Genomic DNA, 25,989 nt, shown 5'->3' on the forward strand with positions numbered 1-25,989 from the left:
ATAAATTTGACTCAGTTTTCTATATGTTTGAGAAATGAGACCTTTATCAGAGAAACTTGCTTCAAATTTTTTCTCACAGTTACTGTTACTATTCCCTTCCTATTCCCTCCCTCTCCCCATTTATTCTATTTTCCCTCACTTTTTACCCTGTCCCTCCTCAAAAGTGCTTGCTTCTGACTATCACCTCCTTCAATCTGCTCTCCCTTCTATAACACCTCAACCCCCTGGCTTCTCTTATCCCCTTCCTCTCCTATTTTCCTGTGGGTAAGCTAGATTTCTATACACAATGGAATGTGTATGTTATTCTCTCTTTGAGCCAATTTTGATGAGACTAAGGGTCACATACTCCCTCTCACCGCCCCCCTCTTCTCCTCTGCTGAAGAAGCTTTTTCTCTTTTATGTGAGATAATTTCCCCCTTCTACCTTTCTCTTTCTCTTTCTCCAAGTACATTCCTCTTTCACCCCTTAATTTATTTTTTTAGATATTATCCCTTTATATTCAACTCATACCTGTGCCCTCTGTCTATATATACTCCTTCTGTCTACCCTAATGAGAAAGGTCTCATGACTTATAAATATCATCTTCCCATAAAGGAATATAAACAGTTTAACCCTGTTGAGTCCCTTATAATTTCCCTTTCCTGTTTGCCTTTTTATGTTTCTCTTGAGTCTTGTATTTGAAAGTTAAATTTTCTATTTAGCTCTGGTCTTTTCATCAAGAATGTTTGAAAGTCCTCTACCTCACTGAACGTCTATTTTTTCCCCTGAAGGATTATATTCAGTTTTGCTGGGTAGGGGATTCTAGGTTGTAATCCAAGCTCCTTTGCCCTCTGGAATATCATATTCCAAGCCCTACTAATGTAGAAACTGCTAAATCTTGTGTTATCCTGACTGTGGCCCTACCATACTTGAATTGTTTCTTTCTGGCTGCATGTAATATTTCCTCCTTGACTTGGGAACTCTGGAATTTGGCTATCACATTCCCAGCAGTTTTCATTTTGGGATCTCTTTCAGGGGGTGATCAGTGAATTCTTTTAATTTCTATTTTACCCTCTGGTTCTAGAATATTGGGGCAATTTTCCTTGATAATTTCTTGAAAGATGTTGTCTAGGCTCTTTTTTTGATCATGGCTTTCAGGTAGTACAATAGTTCTTAAATTATTTCTCCTGGATCTATTTTCCAGGTTGGTTGTGAGATATTTTACATTGTCTTCCATTTTTTCTTTCTTTCTTTTTTTTTTTGGTTTTGTTTTATTATTTCTTGATTTCTCATAAAGTCATTAGCTTCCACTTTCTCCATTCTAATTTTTAAGGAATTATTTTCTTCAATGAGACTTCGGACCTCCTTTTCCATTTGGCCAATTCTGCTTTTTAAAGCATTCTTCTCCTCATTGGCTTTTTGGACCTCTTTTACCATTTGGCCTAGTCTATTTTTTAATGTGTTATTTTCTTCAGTATTGTGTGTGTGTGTGTGTGTGTGTGTGTGTGTCTTCTTTTTCAAGCTGTTGATTTGTTTTTCATGATTTTCTTGTATCACTCTCATCTCTGTTCCCAATTTTTCCTCTATCTCTTACTTGATTTTCAAAATACTTTTTGAGCTCTTCCATGGCCTGAGACCAATTCACATATTTCTTGGAGGCTTTGGATATAGGGGCTTTGACTTTGTAGTCTTCTTCTGAGTGTGTATTTTGATCTTCCTTGTCACCTTAGTAACTTTCTATAGTCAAGAGTTTTAGGGGTTTTTTTTTCCATTTTTTGCTCATTTCCCCAGCCTATTACTTGACTTTTAGTTGTTTGTTAAAGTAGGGCTCTGCTTCCAGGGTGGAAGGTGCACTGTTCCAATCTTCAGGGGTTTTGTACAGCTTTTTTCAGATATACTTCTAGGGACCTGTAAGTTTTCAGTTCTTCCAAAGTGGTATGATCTAAGAAGAGGTCTTTACTACTCTACTGGTGTGTGCTCTAGTCTGTGAGCAACCACAAGCACTCTTTTTCTGCTCTTGAACTGTGAGGTGGGTCCCCCCCTCCACTGTGGCCACAAATTCTGCTATGGTAGTGCTCCTCTTCACCCTGGGACTGCCACCCAGGACTGTGACCCAGATCCAAGTATGGGCAAAGCAATAGAGTCCTGCCCCAGTGCTAGCAACAGACCCCTGTAATCTTCTGGCCAGTTGTCCTGGCTGTGGGCTAAGAGCTCCATGAGCAGATGTTGCCACTGCTGATTCAGTCACTCCCAAGACCTACTCCTGGTTTGCTGGAGCCAGGGCTGTGCTGACCTGGCGCATGCTAGACTACGCTCCACTCTTACCCATGTGCAGGGGACCTTTCCTGCTGACCCTCTGAGCTGTCTTTTGCATTTGTGGGCTGAGAGGTCTTGAAACAGCCACTGCTGCCAGTGATTTGGTCACCACGAGGCCTGCTTCAGGTTTCCTGGGACCTGACCCTTGTGCAACAGACTTTTCCTGCTGACCTTTCAAGTTGTCTTGGGCTGGTAATTTGTTTCACTCCATTTTTTGTGGGTTCTACTGCTCTGGAATTTGTTTAGAGTCAGTTTTTTAAAGTATTTGGAGGGTTTTGAGGGAAAGCTCAGGTGATCCCCTGCCTTTACTCTGTCATTTTGGCTCCACCTCTCTTGATGACCAACTTTGATAGACTTAGCTCTTCTTAGCAGTGCAATGATCCAAGACAATTCCAAAAGACTCATGGTGGAAAATGCTATCCACATCCAGAGAAAGAACTATGGAGTCTGAATGCAGATCAAAGCGTACTATTTTCTTTTTTCTTTCTCATGGTTTTTCCCTTTTGTTCTGATTCTTCTTTCACAACATGACTAATGTGAAAATATGCTTAATATGATTATACATATATAGCCTATATCAGATTGTATGCTGTCTTGGTAGGGGGAGTGGAGGGAGGGAGAAAAAAAATTTGAAATTCAAAATCTTATGAAAGTAAATGTTGAAAACTATCTTTGCATGTAATCGGAAAAAATAAAATACTATTAAGTGGGGAAAAAACATTAGGAGAATTATTGGATAGACATTACATAAAGTCTTTTCCAAATGTAGCCTTCTGTGACTTATTAGATTTTTGTACAAACCACCATGCTGGCTTTTGGAATGAATACATATGTGTGTGTGTGTATATATATATGTATGTATATCTAAGTATATATGTATAAATACACATACATACAAACATATGTATATATGTATATACATGTAATGTGGAATAATCTCTGCTAATAAGACATTTATGATTCATGAAGAAGACATTTTAAATTGATTAGAACGTGATTGAGATCGATTTTCAAAAGACTGACAAAAAAACCAAAATAGAGCACAAAAAAAGGAGGAATAAATTTAGGTGAATGATAGTTGAGGAGTATAGAAAGAGGAAACAGGCATGTGAAAGTAATGATTTAATGATCCCAAAATTCTTTAGAATGTGCATCTATGTAGATCCCTACTGGTGGAAGTGCTATCATATCCTTACTTCTCTGGACTTTTGGTTAGAATATAGCAGTATTATGGTATAATAATTATAATGTCACATATATATATATAACTTTAATCCATGAATATTGAAAAATTCTTACGATAATAGTAGGAGGTAAGTACAATAGGTATTATTATCTTCAATTTACTGATGGGGAAACTGAGTCTTAAAGAAGCGATTTACTTGTCTGTCATTACCCAGCTAATAAATGTCAAAGGTAGAATTAGAACCCAGTCATTTCTGACTTAAGTTCCAGCATTTTTCCCACTATACCATTCTGTTTCCCTGAATAAGTAATGGACACAGGGCTGAAACCTAGCTTTTCTGACACTAAGTCCAAGTAGGAAAAAGCACTGACCAGGAATCAGGAGGCCCTGGATTGGTTCCCAGCTCTGGTTTGTAACTCTCTCTATGGCATGAACACAAGGGTTTTGCGAGACTCAAATATGATAATGGATTTAAAGCACATTGCAGATCTTAAAATGCTATATAAATACGAATTATTATAATTATTATTAGTAGCCTACAGTCTCTAGACTTTCAATGTGGTAGTGACTTTATTCCCTAAACCTTTAACTGCATTCCTGCTGAGCTCAAGCAGTGTTTATTGAACAATATAAGGGTATGGTGACAATAGGCTCTCTGGAGGAAAAATGTAAACTTTTAATTTTATTTATTAAATAAACTTTTAAGTTTATTTGGTAGTAGTAACACTTTCTTAAGTGTCTAGACACTTAACAAAACAATAAGTCAAGCCCTGATTGCAGATTTCTGAGGTATAAATGCTCACAGTGAAAACTAAACAGTTGACTTGCTGGTTAGAACTGGCACTAACACACCCTTCCGTAGACAAGTCATTTGATCTCACCATCTCTGCTAGCTGTCATTTTGTTTCTCTTCTCTCCTTCATAGCTAACCTCCTTAAGAAAGCCGTCCACATTAAATACCTCCACTACTTCTTCTCTCATTCATTACTAAATCCCCTATATTCTGGCTTCCAACCTTATCATTCATCTGAAACTGCTTTCTCCAAAGTTATCAGTGAACTCTTAACTGTCAAATCTGATGACCATTTCTCAACCATCATCCTTCTTGACCTCTCTGCAGCCTTTAACACTGTCAGTCACCCTATTCTCCCAGAAACCCTCTCCTTCCTTAGGTTTTTGTGAGATTACCTAGTTCTTACTTTCTGATCATTCCATCTTAGTCTCCTTTTGGGGATCTTCATCAAGGTCATGCCCGTAATGATGGATGTTAGTCAGTGAATAAGCGTATATTAAGTGCTCATTATGTGCCAGCCACTGTGCTAAGCACTGAAGATAAAAAGAAAGGCAAAGGGCAGTCCTTACCCCCAAAGAGCTCTTAATCTAATAGAAGAGACAACATACAACAAGACAAATAACTGAGGGAAGGCACTAGCATTAAGAGGGAGTAAGAAAGACTTCTGGTAGGTAGAATTTTAGCCAGGTCATGAAGGAAGCCAATGGAGCCGGGAGGCTGAGATGAAAAGGGCCGGGGATCACCAGTGAAAATGCTTAGTCAGGAGATGAATTGTATTGTATGAGGAACAGGAAGGGTCCAATGTTGCTGAATGTCAGAGTACATGGAAGGGGAAGGAGGAGGAGAAGGTGTAAGAAGACTGGAGCGGTGGGGAGAAGGGATGACTAAGTGGTAGACTTTTAATGTCAAATAGAATTTTATATCTGATCCTAGAGATAATAGGGAGTCATTAGAGTTTATTGAATTGGGTGAGGTGGGAGGAAAGAGGAAACATTATCAGATCTGCATTTTATTTTTTGTTTGTTTGTTTTTTGGGGTTTTTTTGGGAGGCAATTAGGGTTAAGTGACTTGCCCAGGGTCACACAGCTAGTAAGTGTCCAGTGTTTGGTCTGAGGCCGGATTTGAACTCGTCCTCCTGACTTCATGGCCGATGCTCTATCTACTGTGCCACCTAGCTGCCCCAGATCTGCACTTTAGAATGACAAGGCTGTGTCCTAGCCCTTCTTCTTTTCTCCATACTGTGTCATTTGTTGGTCTTCAGTTTCATGAGTTCACTTGTCATTTCTATACTGATGTTTTCCATATTTATTTATCCAGCCTTGACCTCTCTCCTAAGCTCAAATATTACATCACCATCTGCTTCTTGGACATACTGAATTGGATGTCCTTAAACTCAACATGTTCAAAGCAGAACTAATTATCTTTCCCTTCAAACATTCCCCTCTTCCAAACTTCCCTATTACTTTTTTTTTCAAGATAAAGCATCTATTAAGCTCTTACCATATGCCAGGTACTGTGCTAAATTCTAGGGATACAAATGCAAGAAAATAAGACAGTCTCTGCTATCAAGGAGCTCCTACTCCAATGGGGGAAGACAGTCCATAAAAGGGAGATGGAAAGCAGGGGTAGGGGGTCCAAGGCTGCTGAGCAGGTAAAGCTAGTATGTCTGGGGCTACTCTGAAAAATAGCAATCCTGGCCAGGGACACAGAAAGCAGGAGAGCAGGCCTCACACTGCAGGCATCCTGAGGTGAGGAAGAGGCTGATGTGTGGTCTAGGGAGGGAGTGACCTGGGAATCCTTCCCTGTTGCTGCTGAGGGCACCACCATCCTCCCAGAAACACAGACTCACAACCTCAGTGCCATCCTTGGCTCCTTGCTCCCACTCACCTCATATATCTATCAGTTGCCAAATCTTGTCATTTTAACCTTCATAACATCTATTGTATAGATTCTCTTCTCTTCATTCACATACCCATCACCCTGGTACGAGCCCTTATCCCCTCACACCTAGACTATTACAATAGCTTCTGAGTGGTCTCTTTGTCTCACACCTCTCCTCACTCTAATCCATCCTTTATCAAAGCTACCTCCACTATCAAAGATAATTTCCTGAAGCATGGGTCTGACCATGTATCCCTCTTCTCAGCATATTGCATTGGTTCCCTATTATTTCTGATATCAAATATAAAATGCTCTCTTTGGCCTTTTATAGCCCAACCCCTTCTTACCTTTCTAGTCATCTTACACTTTGCTCCTTTCTACAAACACTACAATCTAGCCATACTGTTCTTTGGACAGGACACCCCATCTCCTGACTGTGTCTTTTCACTGGCTGTCCACCCATGACTGAAATGTTCATCCTTCTCACCTCTGCCTCCTGGCTTCCACCAAGATAAAGCGTAAATCCCACTTTTGGTGGAGATGTTTCCTGTTCCTCATCTCTGCCCTCTCTACCCCCAATAGTGTCACCCCTCTCAGATCACATTTCACTTATACTGTATTTATCTTGTGTGCATACTTTTTTTTTGCATTTTGTTTCCCTTTCCTTAGAATGTGAGCCCCTTAAGAGCAAAGATGATGTTTTTATTTTTATTGTCTGCCAAGTGCTTAGCACTGCGCCTGGTACATAATAGAATCTTAATAAATGCTTGTGGATGATTGAGCCTCAGTTTCTTCATCTATCAATGGTGATATTTATACTCCCTAATTCACAAAGTTTTCATGGGAAAATGCTACATGAATACCCAGATATATTCCAGTTCTACAAATTGTCTATAAAACAACATTTCACTGGAAGTACATTTATAATAAATGCTTCATAAAACATTTATCAAATTAATGACCACATTAATACCAAATAGAGTAACAAATTCCTCTCTATTCCCTTTCAGAGAATAAATATGATTATCTTCCTACAACTGTCAACATGTGTTCAGAACTTGTGAAGCTGATCTTTTGTGTGGCTGTGGCAATCTGGGCTTTGAAGAAAGGTAAGGGAGGCCTATCCCTCATAGTCTCTTCATCAAGTTAGAATTATAGGTAGCACAGTGGATAGAGTGCCGGACCAGAAGTCAGGAAGATTCATCTTCATGAGTTCAAATCCAGCCTCAGACATTTACTAGCTGTGTGATCCTGGGCAAGTCACTTAACCCTGTTTACCTCAGTTTCCTCATCTGTAAAATGAGCTGAAGAATGAAATGACAAACTACTACAGTAGCTCTGCCAAGAAAGCCCCAAATGGGGTCTCGAAGAGTCGGACGCAACTGAAATGACTGAACAACAACATCAGCATTCTATAGCTCGAAGGGACCTTATAAATCATCTTGCCCAAAATCATTCTACAATTGGGAAAACTGAGGCCCAGGGGAAGTTGGTCACACACTGTTAAATAAGCATTTAGTTCAATTCACCAAGCTATGAAACGCCCACTGTATGGACAAAGACAAAAATGGAAACATGAGTGCCTTTCCTCAAGAAGCTTGCTTTTTGCTAGGAGGAAACAAGTACATAAATGCTATAAATATAAAATATCTATGAAGAAACTGAAAAATAATATTTTCAGGGTGGGGAGTATAATGCTAAAAATTGAGGGTATTGGGGAAGGCCTCATGTAGAAGATGGAACTTGAAATAAGCTTTGAGAGAACTAGGGATCCAAGACTCTTTGTGGCACCATTGGTGATTTTCTTGGCAGAAATATTGGAATGGTTTGCCATTTCCTTCTCCAGCTCATTTTACAGATGAGGAGACTGAGGCAAATACGGTTAAGCGACTTGCCCAGAGTTACGCAGCTAGGAAGTAACTGAGGCCAGATTTGAAGTCAAGTCCTCCTGACTCAGAACTGAGAGCTGCCCCAGTAGCTATATAAATATAAGCAATTATTTTTAACAACTTGTTTTTCTCATCTTTTTCTGTTAGATCTGGGACAAGTCCTTATCTTACTATTATTCTTTTAGATTTAATGTTCTGTCTACCATATCAGAGGTATATAAAGTAACTGCTTTTTGGAGTTTAATAAAAGTATTTTTAGTATGTAAGCTTACCCTTTTTATACTTACTGAAAGCATCCTTGGTACAACTTTGGTAGCAGATGGGACAACAGAAATGATATGGACTTCATCCTCTTCCCATATAATTTTTATCTTCTCTACTAGGTCATATATTTTGAAAATTTTGCATTCATTTAGTTTGAAGAGTATAATATTTCATTTGGAAACTCTATCTAAAACATTATTCTTAAGTTCCTTTGGATCAGTGTTATTTCTGGGTGAATGTGGGCAACAGTTCCATCTGTGATAATGGTTTATTTTCCAATAAAGGTTATTGGTTGAAATCTTCATGATATTTTGAAATCTATATTGGACTTTGGGGATCTGTAATCTGTCAGTCAGTGAAAGATTATCATGTGTAATTTTAGCAGCTAGTCATGTATTCTAGCTATTTGATAGGTGCTATGTTTTTTAAGCTTGTAGTGATGTGCTACACAATTTCTACTATCTCCTCACATAATCAACATTAATCACTAAGTCTGGACCCCTTACAGACAACCCTTCTATAATTTCTGGTAGCAAATACCTGGCACTGAATTGCCATCATAAATAAATCTGTATGACTCATGCATTTATTTGATATTTCTTTGTCAGCATATTGTCATCCATGTTCATACAGATGTTACCCAAAGAGGGCCTTTGACTTCATTCTTGAGTTTTAGCCATTTCATAGGTTCTCAGAGATAAATCATTTTTAGATTACATTACACAACTCCAGTGGCATGTACTTGTTATTCAGATTTTACTGTTGCTCAGTAAAGCAATGCCTGCTTATTCCAAAATTATTTCTCTAGATTATTGATCTGCTTGTCATATTCTCTAAGAATGTCTATCAAAACTCTTCTTCCTTTTAAGTAAGGAAGTATTCTTTTTTTTTAGTTGTCTTAAGGTGATAGACCCTGTTTCTTTTAATATTGTATGGATTTTTGTTGTGGCACAGTTTGCAGCTTCATAAGTGTACACATATTTATATATTCTGTTTTCACATCACCTTCATTTCTGAATATGTTCCTCTTCATCATCAAGTCATCCCTTGTAACAAAGAATTTTTCAGAAAGGAGGGGAGGGGGAAAGAAGATCAGCAAAACTCACCAGTTTATCACCTGATGCTGATCATCTGTGTGACCTCCGTCAAGAAGCACCAGGTGCATTTTCTCCCCGGGCCAAGATTACATCACATTCAATTTCTTTTGCTGTTGTTCTTTCCATTTACATTGTTATAGTCTGGAGGTATAATGATGAGAGTACTACCTGAGGGGTCAGGAAGACCTGTTTTCAAATAGCACCATACAGAGTGACTGGCTGTGTATTCATGGCAAGTCACTTAACCTTTTTTGGTCCCCATCTCCTCATCTGTTATGTGGAGAGAATAATAGCACCTACCTTGGAGGGTAGTTATAAGGATCAAGTGAGATAACGTGTATAAAGCGTTTTACTAACCTTACAGCATTGTATAAATATTAACTATTATTGTAGACATTATTTATATTGTTTTCTTGATTCTCTGCATCAGTTCATATAAGTCTTCCCATGCTTCTCAGTAGTCTAGAAGTCTTCCATTACATTTGAGAGCTATTACTCAATTGGTGGCCATTAGCTTAGCTACAAACTCTTAAAAAGATGCACTTAGCTTATAACTCAGAATCTTGAGTTATTTTTATATATTCCTGAGTTAATTTTAGATAAATTTTGTATGTTGTCTCCCCTTAAGTAAGTTTCTTTTAAGGACTGTTTCATTTTGTCTTTGTATGCCCAGCATCTCTTGATCTACAATCAAGCATGTAGATTTTGAGTTACATTATCTATTAGAAAAAAAAAGTCTATTATAAATGCTCAGTTAAACTTTTTTTAGTCATGAAACATGTATTTTGAACTTGTATATGTTCCATTAATTCATGTAACAAACTATATTTTGAAATTTTTTGGATAGAATGAAAACTTAGCCATAACAATAAAAAAGGCATACTGATTGTAAAACCTGAAATAACATTTTTGTATCTTTCATAATCTTTCTAATGTAACAAAATCATTATCCTTCCTAATAAGATCTCTGTAAAAGTATATTTCTTTTTTAAAGTATTTAAGTTACACCTTTTTCATCTTGCTATTTCTTAATCTGATGTTGGTTAAAAATAGCCAAACCACAAGGCATTAGTTTCTATGTTCCTTGGGATTAAATTTGCTGTTGAAATGATACCATGTAGTTTATTTAATAATAAAAAAATTAAACAAATGATTAAGTAGGCACTTAATAAATACTTATTGATTGAATCCTGTTAATTATGTTGCCTGAGCTATTTATGTTGTGAATGCAGACCATATTAAAAAATACTATATATTTTCTGTTTAGTATTGGTTCTGAAAAAACATTAGTGAATAGAGTGCCAGTCTTGGGGTCAAGATTCAAATCATAGTTCTGACACTTATTGCCTCTGTGACCCCAGACTGGTTATTTAACCTCTCTGTCCCTCAAAAACTACCTAGGATTTTATCTACTAAGAAGGCTTTGTTGGGGGAGGGAGTATCTCATTCTGATGAATTGATGCATCATTAGAAAATCATGTATGGAATCTGTTCTCCTGCATCTAGTAAGCTTCAACTGTGAGGTTTAATATATAAACAAGCAATTTCTAAGAGCTAGCCTAGAAGAGAACCTCTAGCAGTTTACTGCATTTAAGAATCTTATTTCATATTAGACTAAACTTCTTAATCTAAGATTCTGGATGGGAAATGTTGAAAGATGCATGAAACTTGGGCATTTTTATGCTTTGTGCCATTGGTCTTCCTATCCTTTTCCCTCTGTCTATGGGGTGACTTCCACTAGAGTTTTTGGAAACCAGGGTATATTCAGTTGAAGGTTAAGGTTAGTTTTCTTTAATGCCACAGAGGTGAGTTCAAATTTGAAGTCTAGTCCATCTTTTTAGGTCCACAATGGGAAAATAAGTATCTACTCTAAATATCTGCCTATTTCTTCTAGCTTATTGCCTCATTCTTCCTTCTTAGTCTTATGCCCATAGATGTAAAGCAAAATCATGTACATATTCCTGGATCTCCGCAGTTGTTACTTCCAGGATCTCAAGTAAATAGAAATCATGGTCATCACTCTCACTGTGTTTCCCAAGGGCAGAGGAAAGGTACATCAACAATATATAAAACATTTATATTCTTGACTATATTCATTATTATCCTTTATTTTCTAAAGTTATTTAACATTCATCTAGACAAATCCATAAATCCTTTTTTAAGGAAATATCTTCAGAAATGGAATAGAGTTTTGTCTTTTCATCTAAAAGTTTGATCATTTTCACCAATACAAGTTCCATATCCATTTTATCTTTTCCTGTAGAAGACTACCAGTGTAAAGATTTTGGATGTGCCTCTTGGAGAGAACTCTGCCATTATATGAAGTGGTCCATTCCTGCCTTCCTTTACTTTCTGGATAACCTGATTGTCTTCTATGTCCTGTCCTATCTTCAGCCTGTAAGTAAACTTGACAAAAAGAAAAAAAAAAGCAGCATTGAAGCAACACAGGAAAAAGTCCCTGAGCTGTTCTTTTATTATTACATTTGTTGGCTTTGGTTGTCTTATATTGAAATTGGCATTGCTGGTATTTACTCCTGTTGTTGGTCTTCTTGGGTCAGCATGAGCTGTTTTTTAAGTTCTAGACTAGGACTTTTGTAGTAGGCTTAGTAGGGCAGCCTATAATCTTGGCAAATTGTGAGAGACTGCCCTGGATTGGCACAATTCCTATGTTAGACAAGGGAAGCCCTTTGGTGGGAGACTACCAGTCCTGGTAATCTGTGAGTGCCTTCTAATTAATCTCCCTTCCTTTAATCTTATCAATTTTCCACACAAGCATCAAAATTATTTTCTTAAAGCCAAAGTCTGACTTAAAGACTCAAGCCTAAGTCTTAAGACCTAAAGCCTAAGTCTTCCCCACCCCCACTTACTCACAAACTCCAGTGATTCCATAGTACCCTCAGCCCTTATAACCTAGCCCCATTCCATCTTCCTAGTCTTATTAAGCATTACTCTTCTCCACAAACTCTTTGGGCCAGCCTTTTTGGCCTAGTTTCTATTCCTCACACACAAAATCCCATCTCCTGTCTCTTTGCCTTTGCCGTGGCTGAGTTTCACCACCTCAATGTTCTCCTTCCTCATCTTTGTCTCTTCCTTCACTCAAACGTCTCCTTCCACCGGGAGCCTTTACTGCTCTCCCCAGATGCTACAACCTTCTCCTTTAAGGTTACTTTCCATCTACTCTGTATCTATTTTGTGTGTACCTATTTGTAATTGTTTACTTCCCTGTTGACGTAAACTCTTTGAGGGAAGGAACTGTTTCTGCTTTTTCTTTGTATCTCCAGTGCTTAAAAAATGTCTGCCACATACATAGTCACCACTTAATAAGATGTTTGTTGATTCATTGATTGAATTCAGCCAACGTTTATTAAGCACCTGTTTTCTATAAGAGCCTGGGTCCTTGAAATGTGTTCCACCAGTTACCAGTCATCTGGTTTTTCATATTTCTTTAATTTGTCCATAGATCATGTAGACATTTAGAGCTTATCTTGGTATAAAGTATGAGGTGTTGATCTAAATCTAATTTATTCAATATAATACTGTCCAGTTTTCCCAGCAGTTTTTATTGAATAGTTAGTAGCTGGGGTCTCTTTGTTTATTGAACACATGACTACTAGATTCATTTGCTTCTATATGTTGTGTACCTAATCTGTTCCACTGATCAGTCTATTTTTTAACCAGTACAAAATTGTTTTGAGAATTACTACTTTGTAGTATAGTTTGAGATCTGGTACTATCAGGCCTCTAGGCCGCCTTTATTCCAACTTCTTCATCATTTCCCTTGAGATCTTGACCTTTTTTACCTCTATTTGAATTTTATTACTATTTTTTCTGTTTCTATAAAGTAATTCTTCGGTAGCTTGATATGGCACTGAATAAGTAAATTAATTTAGGTAGTGTCATTTTTCTTATGTTGACTAATTTTACCATGAGCAATTTCTATTTCTTCAATTATTTAGGGCTATGCAGTGATAAGATCCTTATCATCTACTTCTCAATAAATCCTTAGTACCTCACTTAATAGTCATCTCCATCCCAACCCTTGCCCTTCTTCTTGGGGACTTAAGTCTTTGGGTGGATGATCCTACAAACACCCCTGGCTTCATAAAGTTTATCAACATCCTCAATTCTGGTTTCTCTCTCCAGTATAGCTTAGCAGCCAACAAGAACAGTCACCCTAAATCCTCGAATCATCCCAGGCTGATCCAGAACTCAAAAAAAATCCCTCTCAAATCATTATTTCCTAGTATTTTTCTCACCCTTTCCCACAGTCTTCCTCCACTTCATCTTTCCTTTCCTGTGTACTCTCAGTCTCCTTGTTTTCTTAGTCCACCACTTCTATTCTGACTTTACTTCTCTCCTTTCACAGTCTGATCCCTAGATTTAACCTGTTTAATAAAAAAATTTTAAAAAAAAGAAGCACTGTGTGTAGTCCTTACCCCCTTTCTCCTTTGTCCTTAAACTTTTTAAGCCCTGCTAATCTTCATCTTACAAGTGTCTACCTTGGGACCATCGGATTTTGGATTTATAATAGAAAGAGACCCTCACACCTGCCTTCTCCAGCTCTCCCATCTTATAGAAGAGAAGGCGGAGGTCACTTGCCCAAGTTCAGAGTGTGGCAGGGCTGGAACTTGTATCAAGGCCCCCTGGCTCCAAAAGCAGCAGCACTGTTTGCTTTGCACTGTTTTGTCATCTTTGGTCCTACTCCTAAGGTACAAAATACTTCTGGAGGAAGACACAGAATCATACAGATTGGATCCACTGCAAATCCACACTGTCTAACTTCATCAGAGCCCTCACAGCAATCATTTCATTCATTTCTTTTTTTTTTCCTTTTAAAAAGAGTTAACAAAAGGAAGTTTACTTAGCCATAGCATGGAAGGGCTATACCCGGCTGAAGTCACTGATTCACTCTGGTTTGACCATGATAATGTGCAGATCAGAAGTCTAAGGGAAGAGCTCCTGACTTCTCATGGGCTGGCTGTGTACATTGGTCAAATAATTCCTTCTAATTGTTCTATGTGTTTACTTTTCTATGATTCTCTTGATTACTGTGTTTGCATTTCAAAGTATTTACTCAGCTTTGGTCTCTTCATCAGGAATACTTAGAAGTCCTCTATTTCATTAAAGGACCATTTTTTTCCCCTTGTAGGATTATTCTTAGTTTTGCCAGATAAGTTATTCTTGATCTTAAGCCTTTACATTTTTGCCTTTTGGAATATTATATTCAAAGCTTTCCTCTCCTTGGCACTCAGTGGTATGAGATCCAGATGATCTAAATGCTCAATACTTGCCATTCTGGTTGTTTTAGTTACTCACCCAGGCTATTCATATTGGGGAATGTGTTAACCTGATCTAAAGGAAAGTCAAATAGTTTCTTTAACCAGATTGCCCTTTCCCTAGACTGTTCTATGCTCTTCCAGACTTTAATATTACCTTAAAAATTCAACTCTCCAGGAAGGCTTCTGTTAGTAACTTGGCAAACCCTTCATCTCCTCAACCACTTCACTGTACCGATAGTGCCTTCGCTTCTTTATATGTATGTTTTTTATAGGTACATGAATCCATGTGTTCACATTATATCTGTGATTTTCAGACTTATCTTTACAAAAGACAGGAGACTTCTTAGCAGTAGCTAGGTGGCACAGTGGATAGACTAGGGGACCGAGAACCAGGAAGACCTGAATTCAAATTCTCACTCATGGTTAATAGCTCTGTGACCTTGCACAAATCATTAAGTGACTGTCTCAGCCTCAGTTTCCTTATCTGTAAAATGTGGATAATAATAGCACTCAGGATTGTAAGAATCAGATGAGATAACATGTAAAACCCTTCACAAAACCTTAAAGTGCTATATAAATGTTAGTTATTGCTATTAACATTTAACTTTTATTACTAACCAAAGTTATATGCAGGGTGTTCCAAAGGTCTTAGTGTGGTTTTAAGCTTTAATAGCTTTAAAGTTCCCTAAAACTTCTCAGACACTGTATTTGAACTACATCTGAACAGTGAGTGCTACCTGCCCTGCAGGTGCACAATAAATAAATAATCATGAACATATTTCACAGCCTCTATAGTTTCTAGCTCTACTAGGGGAGGCAGTGGTTGTGAAAGCGTGACATTTGCATTTCTACATTTCCTTTAATGTCAATATTTGTATAATTTTTTTTCACCAGTAATTTAACGCAACAAATATTTATTGTGTCTAATATTTGGGAGGTTCTGAGAATTCAAAGGCAAAAACAAAACAATCCATGCCATCAGGAGCTTAGGTTATACAGGAAAGGTTGAAGCTTGTACACTGATAAGTAAATAAAAAATCATTTCAGGAGAAAAGGAGAGCTCTAAAAATTGGAGTGGATCAGGAAAGGCTTCACATAGGAAGTGGCGCCTGAGTTAAGCCCTGAATGAAACCAGGCATTAAGAGGCGGAATTGAAGATGGGACTGTCCAGACATGGAGGCTAGCTCAGATTTGAAGAATAGCTACTAGGCCAATTGGCTGGAAGGTAAAATAGTTGGAGCAGGGGGAGGGAAGAAGGGAGCTAATAAGAAAGAAGTCTGCAAACTTTGATTAATAGTCAATGTTATTAATAATAATATTGACCTAATATTTATTAAGTGTCTACTATGTGCCAGGCACTGCGCTAGGTCCTGGAGATACAAAGAAAGGCAAAAGAAGGTTCCTAACTATAGAGGAGCTCACAATCTAATGGGATTAGGGTAAGGATTGAGCGGGTAATGCCAGATTGAAGCCTTTAAATGCTAAGTTAAGAAAGTTCTATTTATCTGCAATCATCCATTCTCAGAGATTTAGAGCTAGAAGCAACCTCAAAAGCCATCTAGTCCAACCCCCTCATTTTATTGTTGAAGAAACTGAGACCCAGAGGGATTAAGTAATGAAATAGGGAGCCAATGAAGATTTTTGAGTAGTTGGTGTTTGGCAAGACTGGACAAGAGGACAAGAAATTCAGGGGCAGAAGAGAGTATGTAATTGAATTGAACAATCATAAGATCAAGCCTGAAAGGAAAAAAGTTGGGCCATAGCAGGGTAATGATTTAGAAAAGAGTCAGGATGGAGCGATTAAGTCCCTGGTAAGAATGAAACATAAGAGATATAAGGATAGGTGGAATTTCAAAGTTCTGTATTTTTGACAGAATATATATGGTTGATCAAGGGTTTCACTATCCTATGTCTAACTGAGGTAGAGTTGAAGGTGTAGATTATAGATGGAAAGAAGTTAATGATGTCAACGTATATATTGAAGCCCCAAATACAAAAACAGGTCAGGTGAAGACAATATTGTGAGCCAGGTACCGGACTTTTTGAGAAAGTGGGGAATGAATTGAATGCCAGTAGACAACTGCAGTAGGAATCAAGACTGGATAGATGGATTTGAACTTCAAAGGAAAAGAGGCTGTTGAGGAATGATGATAAAGGAATTGATGGGAAGGTGGCTGTGAGGAGTAAAGAGCATGGCCTTTGAGGCATGAGAAGGAACACCCAGGGATGCAGTGTCTTCTGGACAGAGCCAGGTTCCTGTTAGAGAAAGAAGGTGGGACATATGTGAAGTGAAGCAATCCAGGCCAAATTAGGAATTTAACAAAGAGAATGGATATTGGAAGAGCAGAGAAAGATAAGCATTCTTATTTGGCTCCAAATGTAATTACCTTTTTAAAAAATCAGATGTTTTAACTTATTTTGGGGGGGGGTAGGCAATGGGGGTTAAATGACTTACCCAGGGTCACTCAGCTAGTAAGTATTATGTGTCTGAGGCTGAATTTGAACTCAGGTCCTCCTGACTCCAGGGCCAGTGATCTATCCACTGTGCCACCTAGCCGCCCCAATCAGATGTTTTAGTATAAAAAATTCTACTGGATCTAGTTTTTACCTTTGCATTAGAAATAGTAAGTAGGAGTAAGCCTGACCCTGAATACGAATCCCCTCTAAAATATTCTTGACAACTGGTCATCCATGTTACAGCAAAAGTCCTCTAGTGTTGGGAAACTCACACTTTCCTGAGGGAGTCTTTTGGACATCAATACTGAATACTTTATTGAGTATAATTGATAGTTTTTCCAAACATTAAATATTAGACCAAATTAGGTCCAGCTTGCTATCTCCTTCTTTAAGCCTTACAAGAAAGTAGGATTTATCGTATTTGATCTTATCTACTTTCAGCTAACTCACTGCAACTTCTTGCTGGCTTTGTGAAGTCAAGAATATTATAAATAACTATACATTTCTTCTGTGCATGACAGAAGAATAGTAAGAATAAGATTAGGTGTTCAAAACTAAATATGTTGCTTGTTCAATACTAACTCTGTCAATAGCTTTTCCTATTCATTTGATCAGATAAAATTATTTTTATGTGACAAAATTTCCATCAGTCCTGTCCAGAATTACCATCGCTGCACATCCCATAAACATCTATCTTCAACAAAATATACCAAGTACCTCTCATCCTAATGTAGATTCCCAGAAATATCTAATAAAGCAATAACAAGATTTTAAGTTTTTCTCCAAGATTGTAGAAGAACTATGATTTCATTGGTATAGGGAACTCCCAGTAAGGAAACTTGAAAGTACTTTGAAAAGCAGAAAGTGCCAGTAAATCAACAATATCGAAGCATGGTATAGCAAAGAGCAATGGATTTGGAGTAAGGAGGTCTGGGTTTGGGTCCTGTCTTCCCTTCTTCCCTCTCCTCCCCCAGCCATTTACGAATTGGTAGGACTACATTTCTGAGCTAGTTTTTATATCCATTTTTTTTTAAATAAGGAGTACAAACTAGCAAGGCTAGAAGAACTAAACCTATTGGCCATATACCAAGATTACCATTGTTTGTATTTCTAGGCTTACCTATGAAAATCCTGATAGAACTTCACAATTACTCAACATTTGACAATTAGTAATAGATGTTTGGTAAGGAAAATAAACTTATCATTTAAGTTATACACTAGCCAGTTAGAACTGCTTTCTTTTTTTGGAGGGGTCTTCATAAGAGTTTGGAGAAAATATTAAGTGTGGTAAAGTCTGTTACTCATATTCACGTAAAATATTGCTGATTTTGAAAACCAAGATCTTTAAAAGCTGAAGATTAACTAGTTTCTAAATGACTGAAATCATGTCATAAGATCTTAGATTTCAAACTGGAAGGAACCTCAGAAGCCATCTAGGCCAACCTCCTCATTTTACAGATGAGGAAACTGAGGTACGGTGAATTGCCCAAGATCACAAAGATATACACATAGGATTTGAACCCAGGCCCTTCAACTCCAGAGAGCCAGTACTATTTCCATTATAGCATACTTCCTCAAAGTGGAATCCAAAGTAAGTCAGCTCTTAATTTTGAAGAAACACTGAGAACCTAGTGAATTAAAGTCTGAAAATTTGGTTCAGTTCCTCATTTCCTTTCATAATTTATTAACTTTCTAACTAGCGTTGGTGTTGTTCAGTTGTTTCAGTCATGTCAGACCCCATTTGGGGTTTTCTTGGCAGAGATACAGGGGTGATTTGCCATTTCCTTCTTCAGCTGATTTTACAGATGAGGAAACTGAGGCAAACAGGGTTAAGCGACTTGCCCTGGGTCACATAGCTAGTAAGTGTCTGAGGCTGGATTTGAACTCATAAAGATGAGTCTTCCTGATTCCAAGCCTAGTGCTCTGTCCACTGCTTCCTAGCTGCCTCTAACAAGTCTAGAAGGAGATAATTTGTTCCTCATCTGTTTTGGGGGCATAATAGTAACTGCCTATCTCATAGAAAGTGATGAGAAGTCTTAAAGAAACACTTTGAGATATGCATTGTGAAGATGAAATTTGATGAAATTTGATGAAAATTGCTATCTTACTTCTTACTTAATTTCTAAAGTCAAACCTTTAGAATTTATGTCTATCTCCGAATCTGCACATGCAGATTGTTTACATGAGCAGTTTCTGCAGTGGAGCATGGATTTTCAAGGTCTGCCTAATATTTGATTATATCTGCATAAATTTACCCAGCAATAATAATGAAACTTAATCGTCTAGTGAAAGAGCTGTCCTAATAACCTCTATATTTTGACGAGAAAGCCTTTTTGTCAAGTGAACACCAAGTTGAGAGATTTCTGAGGTCATTACTTTGTTTCCATTGTAACCTTATCTTCTGTTTCTTTCTAGGCCATGGCTGTGCTCTTCTCAAATTTTAGCATTATAACAACAGCTCTTCTATTCAGGATAGTGCTAAAGTAAGTAACTTACTGTGAAAGCATATATCATACTTTAAAAACTGCCTCACCCTGTTTCAAATGATATACCCTGAACACCATAATCTCAAGAGTCCAGTTTGGATTTTATTCCTACTTGTCTTTGTTGTATTGGGCAAGTTATTTAACCCATCTGGAAATCAGGCAAATGCAAGTCACAGCTCCAGTGAAAATTTGACCAAATCCCTTTGATAAGGTGTATTAAGTAGTTTGAGCCCTTCTAAAGAAAGATAAATGTGCAAGGTATTGTTAGTATTTTATTTTTGAGGCTGTGGCTTTCTGCAAATGGTTCATAAGAATCCTTGTATCCTCAAGGCTTCTGGGCCTTTCCATTCATCTTTCCTCCATGTCCTCCCATTCCCCCAATTAGAGTATGGTCTCCTTAAGATCAGGGACTATCTTGATTTCTCTGTAACCCCATGCCTTATTAGTACAGAGCTTAACACATACCCGCACTTAATAATTGCTTTTACATTCATTCATCCACCCAAAAAAGCTTCATGTGCAAATGTGGAAAGCCATGAGTTTCCTGATATGTTTTAAGTTTGGGAGATAGGGCTACAAAATGCCTAATGTAATATATTAAACATATTTTTAAACATTATAACTTTTCTTATTTTAAAAATAGCTCTTAAGACAAGGAATTTGGTATGTTACAAATAGACTGTAGAGTAATAATGACAGACTTAAACTTTTCACAGTATTTTCAGATTCCTGTGGAATGCATTATCTCATCCTAAGCTAGTCAGAAAGTTAACAAACTGTAAAAGGAATTGAACCAAATTTTCAATCTTTAATGGGAAACTAATCTCTGCATCATATTTTAATAATAATAATTTAAAATTAGGGTCATTAGATATTATAAATTTTGTTAATTAGGCACTATTTCCAAGTACAGTAACTGAAATATCCTAAATTGAGATAATGATTAGCTTACATTTATTTCTTGCTTTTACTTTGTCAAATGATTTATATTCACTGTCTCTTTTGAGGATCACAGCACACTTGTGAGGAAGGTAGAGGAGGTATTATTTTCCCTCTATCATAGATTAGAGAATTGAATGACTTGCCCAACCTCAGAGAACTAGCAAATTGAAGAGATGAGGCTGCCATGGGGATCTTTTGAGTCCAGCTTTTTTTCTATCATATTACACTGCCTCCATTTGGAGCATATGGTTCTCCAGGTCTTTAATCCTCCTTAATTCTCATTTAAATTGTCAGTTTAATCAAGTGATATTATATTAGTTGCTTGTCCTTTTTGCTGTTAACATGACATTCCCTTTTTTTTTTTCTGTTTCTGATTCCTCAAACTGCAAGTCATATCTGTATGAGACTATGAATAATCAGTTAGGATATACAATTGTCAGGCTTTTATCCATTCAAAGAATGATAAATGATAATATGGTACCTTCCTCAACGCTCCAAGTCCAAGGAACTCTTTGAGGATTTTTCCTTTGCTCAGAGAAAATTTCCTTTTATTATCCTTAAAGGGGGGGGGTGCTCTTCATTAAAACTTATCTCATCAAAATTCGTATAGTGCTAGCTTTTTTTAATACTTTCGAAGACTTTACATGCATTTATTTATGAATTATGAAACTGAAATTCTTAACTACCAGATAGTTTAAGGAGCTTTTCAGAAAAAAAAGCACTATCATAGAAAATAACTCTGTCAGGCAAATGTCTGTGGGCACAATAGTATTTTCCTATCAATTTCCATTATAAAACTGGATATATATTCCTCTGGTGTGTGTGGAAGGGAAATGGGGTCCCAGGCAATAATGGGGTCCCACACTTATGCAATAAACGTTTTTTAACATCATAATTTGTCAAGTTAAAATCATTTTATAGTAACATTTTAGTCGATTATTATTAGCTATTAGTCCAGTAATTAAAAACAGAAATATAAGTAGAATACTCAAAACTTCATTTTCATTTTAAATCAAACCACTTGAAAGAAATATGCCCTGTCTTTTGCCTGATGGTCTTTTGGTCACTAGTATACTCACTAACCCACAGCAACTGTTCCCTTCCCTAGCCTCAAGTGTTTTGATGTTTATGTTAAGGAATTTAATCTGACATTTAGTTGTGCAAGTCTATCCATGCCACAATATTTCCTTTTCAAGTTTTTGATACTTAAAGATATGGTTATTTTCTTATTAATCTGTTACAAATTTGATGCTTTCCCAAGATTATGATACAATGATCTGTGAATACAGCTTACAGGAACCCTATCACTGTAAGTCAAGAACATGACCAACAAAACAGTAGACAAGAAAGCTAGTCTGAACCTTTAAAACATGATAATTAGATGTGGAAGTTAGAAGAAAGGGTTCTGAAATGAATTTCAGTATGAGGTGACTCAGTGACCTGAAGGGAAGGATGTCCTATAAATGTTAATTAAAAGCCGAAGTTTAAGACCCAGAAACAACAATCACTTTCCTTTGAACTTGGGCAGGAGGGGATTATTTCAGAGCAGTGCATGATTTATTAATACAAATACTAATGAGTTGGTTTTAATGATAAGCATGAAAGATACAGGGTAAAATACACCAAGTAAATATGGTCTTATTTTTCCTTTGTGAATAGGCGGCATCTCACCTGGATACAGTGGGCTTGTCTGATGATTCTCTTTTTGTCAATTGTGGCTTTGACGGCAGGGACTGAAAATACACACTTGACAAGACATGGATTTCATCATGATGCCTTTTTCAGCCCATCCAACTCTTGCTTCCTCCTCACCAGGCCTCTCAGTGAGTGCCATGGAAAAGACAATTGCACAGCAAAGCAATGGACTCTTCCTGAAGTCAAATGGAACACTACTGCCAGGACTTTCAGTCGTATCCGCCTGGGCCTGGGTCACGTGCTTGTGATAGTTCAGTGTTTTATTTCCTCGATGGCCAACATCTATAATGAAAAGATATTTAAGGAAGGGGACCAGCTCACTGAAAATATCTTCATACAAAATAGCAAACTCTATGCTTTTGGAGTGTTTTTTAATGGTCTGACCCTAAGCCTTCAGACCACTAATAGTGGCCAGATGGAGAATTGTGGGATTTTTTATGGCCACAATGCATTTTCAGTAGCACTTATTTTTGTCACTGCTCTCCAGGGTCTCTCAGTAGCCTTTATTCTGAAATTCCTGGATAATATGTTCCATGTTCTGATGGCTCAAGTCACAACAGTGATAATCACTACAATATCTGTCCTGGTCTTTGACTTCAAACCATCTTTGGAGTTCTTTTTGGAAGCCCCAACAGTCCTTCTTTCTATATTTATTTATAACTCTAGTAAATCTAGAAGTCTGGTATACGCTTCTATGCAAGAGAGAACCAAAGATCTAAGTGGCAATCTCTGGGAACGGTCAAGTGGGGTGAGTTCCTAGCAAGTTACTTTCTGTCCCCTCCACTAGAATTCTAGGGATGGTTGTAAAAATAAAAAGAGGAGAGAGTTAATTTCTTGAATCTCTGAAAATATCTATTAAGTAGGAAAATATTTATTGCATATCTGGATAAGATGCCACATGCTTTATAGGATACACAAAAAATGTGACCCGAAATCCTAGCCTCATGATCCAGTTGAGGAAATAGCATTTAAACATGGAAAGGTAATAATACATATATAAACCTAATTGATCTCCTTAATTTCCCCTTCATTCATGAATAATAATGACTGATATAGTGCTAAGTACCAGGCACTGTGCTAAGGGCATTGCAACTATTATCTTATTTGGTCTTCACAACAGCCTTGCAAGGTAGGTGCTGTTATCATAATTTTACAGATGAGGAAACTGAGGCAAACAGAGGTTAAGTGACTTGCCCAGCATCACACAGCTAGTAAATGTCCGAGACTAGATTCCCCATGTCTGTAATGTGGCACTACAGTTCTGTCATATGTCATATGACAATTTAAGATTGTTTTTAGTAGGGAAAAGCTTTTGTAGACAAAATAGACGTTTACTTTGAATATCAATTGATTGTGGTAGATGGGAGTCTTGATCATCTTAATGGGGTGAGAGTGAGAGTTAGTCAGTTATTTAAACAAAGATATATAAACCCTTTTGAGGGCAACAGCTCTTTATCCTTGTATCTGGCCTAGCACCCCACACAGTGCATTAAACACAGTAGTTGTGTAATAAATGTTTATTAGATGAATAAAATATATCCCACCCTTTATTTAGCCATAGATGAACCATTTCCTCATATATACACATATACTTTTAAATGTTTCAAATAATTAATATTTCACTCTTCCTTTGGAATATGTTTCCACAGCTCTCTAAGCTCCCTGTAGGGAGGTTTTCCTTCAGTGTTGTGCATCTGTATTCTTGGTGACAGAGCTATCACTTGCAGAAAAAGTTTGGAAATTACTTTTTCAGAAAAAATTTTCTGCCCAAGTGAAATATGTCAATCTTTTGCTCAACCTTTTAGTTGAATAACATGCATTTATTGTCCTTCTTATCTAAAAGATATAGCCACTCTTTTCAAGGACATTTGAAAAAAATAACTCCTGGGGGCATGGGGGGAGGGAGGAAGGGTAAGAGGGAAAAAGGGTTGGATTTTTTTTTTTTTTGTCTATAGCCATTACAGGTAATGACCAGCAGAGTGTGCTATCTATATTTTTTTAACTATGGCCACACTAAAACATTGGGGCGGCTTTAACTTTGCAGTAAATATGGAGTATATTTTACCAAAATATCTCTATTATAAAATGAGTTTTGTAAGATCTTTGGCAGCTGGTTTTGCAAGCTATAAATATGCCTTTTTGATCTGACAGCAAGAGCTTAGTAAAACAAAACTTATCATTTTCCCCCCTTCAGGAGCCTTTGGAAATTATAATTATAGTTCATTGTTTTAATGTATTATTGACTTCCACATATTTCCTTTAGGATGGAGAAGAACTGGAACTCCTGACTAAACCCAGCAGTGACAATGAATCGGAAGATGATGCTCTGTAGTTGAGACCCAAAACAAGTGGTGGCTCTCTAGAATCAGCTGTTCATTTGAAATGTTTTCCTTTTCACTTTGAACTTTTTCACTTGCTACTTTGGTACAGAATACCACTCCAAGACCAGAGGCTCAAGGAAATAGCTGTGGTGTTGGGGCACAGTAGCACTAGCCCCACACTTTATGAGTCAGTGTGAAATATTTACAGGGTATCCTCAAAGTGCCAAAAAATATGCAGTGGACACTTTAGCTAGCCCCCTAAACTTGTGGGAAAAACTCATGTCAGTCCATCAAGGACCTGTAATTTCATCAGTGTGGCAGTTCCTTCTACAAATACAAATCATAACCTGTCTCTACTTTATAGTTTCAGAATTTCCTAAGGTTCAGAGAAGTTAGGATTCACAGTGAGTAGATGCCTCACCAAAAATGAAGGTCATGGCTCTCCTGCCCCGAGGAGAAAATAAGTCTTTATTTTTCTCCTTCTATAGATATAAATATTACTTAAGTAACTCCCTTGCATGTTGAGGGCACCGTGATCTCTTTATTTTTCTCTTAAGGGAAATGTGTACCCTTAATCAGATTTTTGCTTTAAAGAATCCAAATTTCTGATAACTCAGCAGAATGTGGAATTTGTATATTATTTTTTCTTTTGCCAAAGAATTAATTTCTTTTTTCTAAAAACCAAATGTCCAAATTTGAATTTTACAGGATTCATGAGCAATAAGATTTTAGTGATTGTTGTGTAAACTTCTTAAGTGAACAACGCTTTAAATGAAAGTGGAATTTCCAGATCACCATAGTTGCCACTCATACCCAGTAATTTATTCACTGAACAAGCAGGAGCTTTTTTCTCCATTAAAAAAATCTTAAGTTCATTATTTTTGAATACAATTAAATTTCAATGAATAATATGTTTGTGGATTATTAAGCAGTGTTTTTGACTGATAGGTGTGTCTGCATCCTGTATCATATTTTTTCTGGAGAGTTAGGGATTGTTTCAAAGTTAGAACAGTGTGAATGCAGCTGTGATGCCTGAATGAGAGTTCCTCAAATGGAGGACTTTGAAAATAAGTATTAGTATTATACAGATATGAACTAATTATTTTAAAACAGAAAGACTTAATAAATAAAACATTTTACAATAATTTGTATCACTTTCATTCTTTTTCAGAGTGTTCTCACATATAGTGGTTTACTTATTTAAATAATAATGATTTATTATTATTATTATTCAAATAATAATTAAATAATAGCACTGTATGATAGATAGGGTGGGTGGGATTTTTTTCCATTTTCCAGTTTAAGAAATTGAGCCAAAGAGAAGTAACTTACCCAGGCTCACATCACAGTATGATAGAGCTGGCTCTAGAACTCGAGTCTCTTGATCACAGATTGGTGCTGTTT

At 37.1% G+C, this 25,989-nt stretch overlaps 1 protein-coding gene across 10 annotated transcripts in view; it reads left to right on the forward strand.

Annotated features, from left to right (window-relative positions):
- SLC35A5 (solute carrier family 35 member A5) overlaps nt 1–25,717 on the forward strand; it is a 44,651-nt gene extending 18,934 nt beyond the window's left edge. For 9 of the 10 annotated variants that reach the window (XM_027866902.1, XM_027866893.1, XM_027866908.1 and 6 more), the window contains 5 exons: nt 7,166–7,264; nt 11,669–11,802; nt 19,557–19,624; nt 22,229–23,012; nt 24,528–25,717. In XM_027866902.1, coding sequence (XP_027722703.1) covers nt 7,166–7,264; nt 11,669–11,802; nt 19,557–19,624; nt 22,229–23,012; nt 24,528–24,596 — 1,154 coding nt within the window. In that variant the 3' untranslated portion in view covers nt 24,597–25,717. Of the gene's footprint in view, nt 1–7,165; nt 7,265–11,668; nt 11,803–19,556; nt 19,625–22,228; nt 23,013–24,527 lie in introns of those variants that run through there. The other variant, XM_027866965.1, reaches the window with a different exon arrangement.
- The last annotated feature ends 272 nt before the right edge of the window (nt 25,718–25,989 follow it).

The sequence above is a fragment of the Vombatus ursinus genome, unplaced genomic scaffold (assembly GCF_900497805.2).
Source record: "Vombatus ursinus unplaced genomic scaffold, bare-nosed wombat genome assembly UNPS02001419.1, whole genome shotgun sequence".
Classification (NCBI taxonomy): domain Eukaryota; kingdom Metazoa; phylum Chordata; class Mammalia; order Diprotodontia; family Vombatidae; genus Vombatus; species Vombatus ursinus.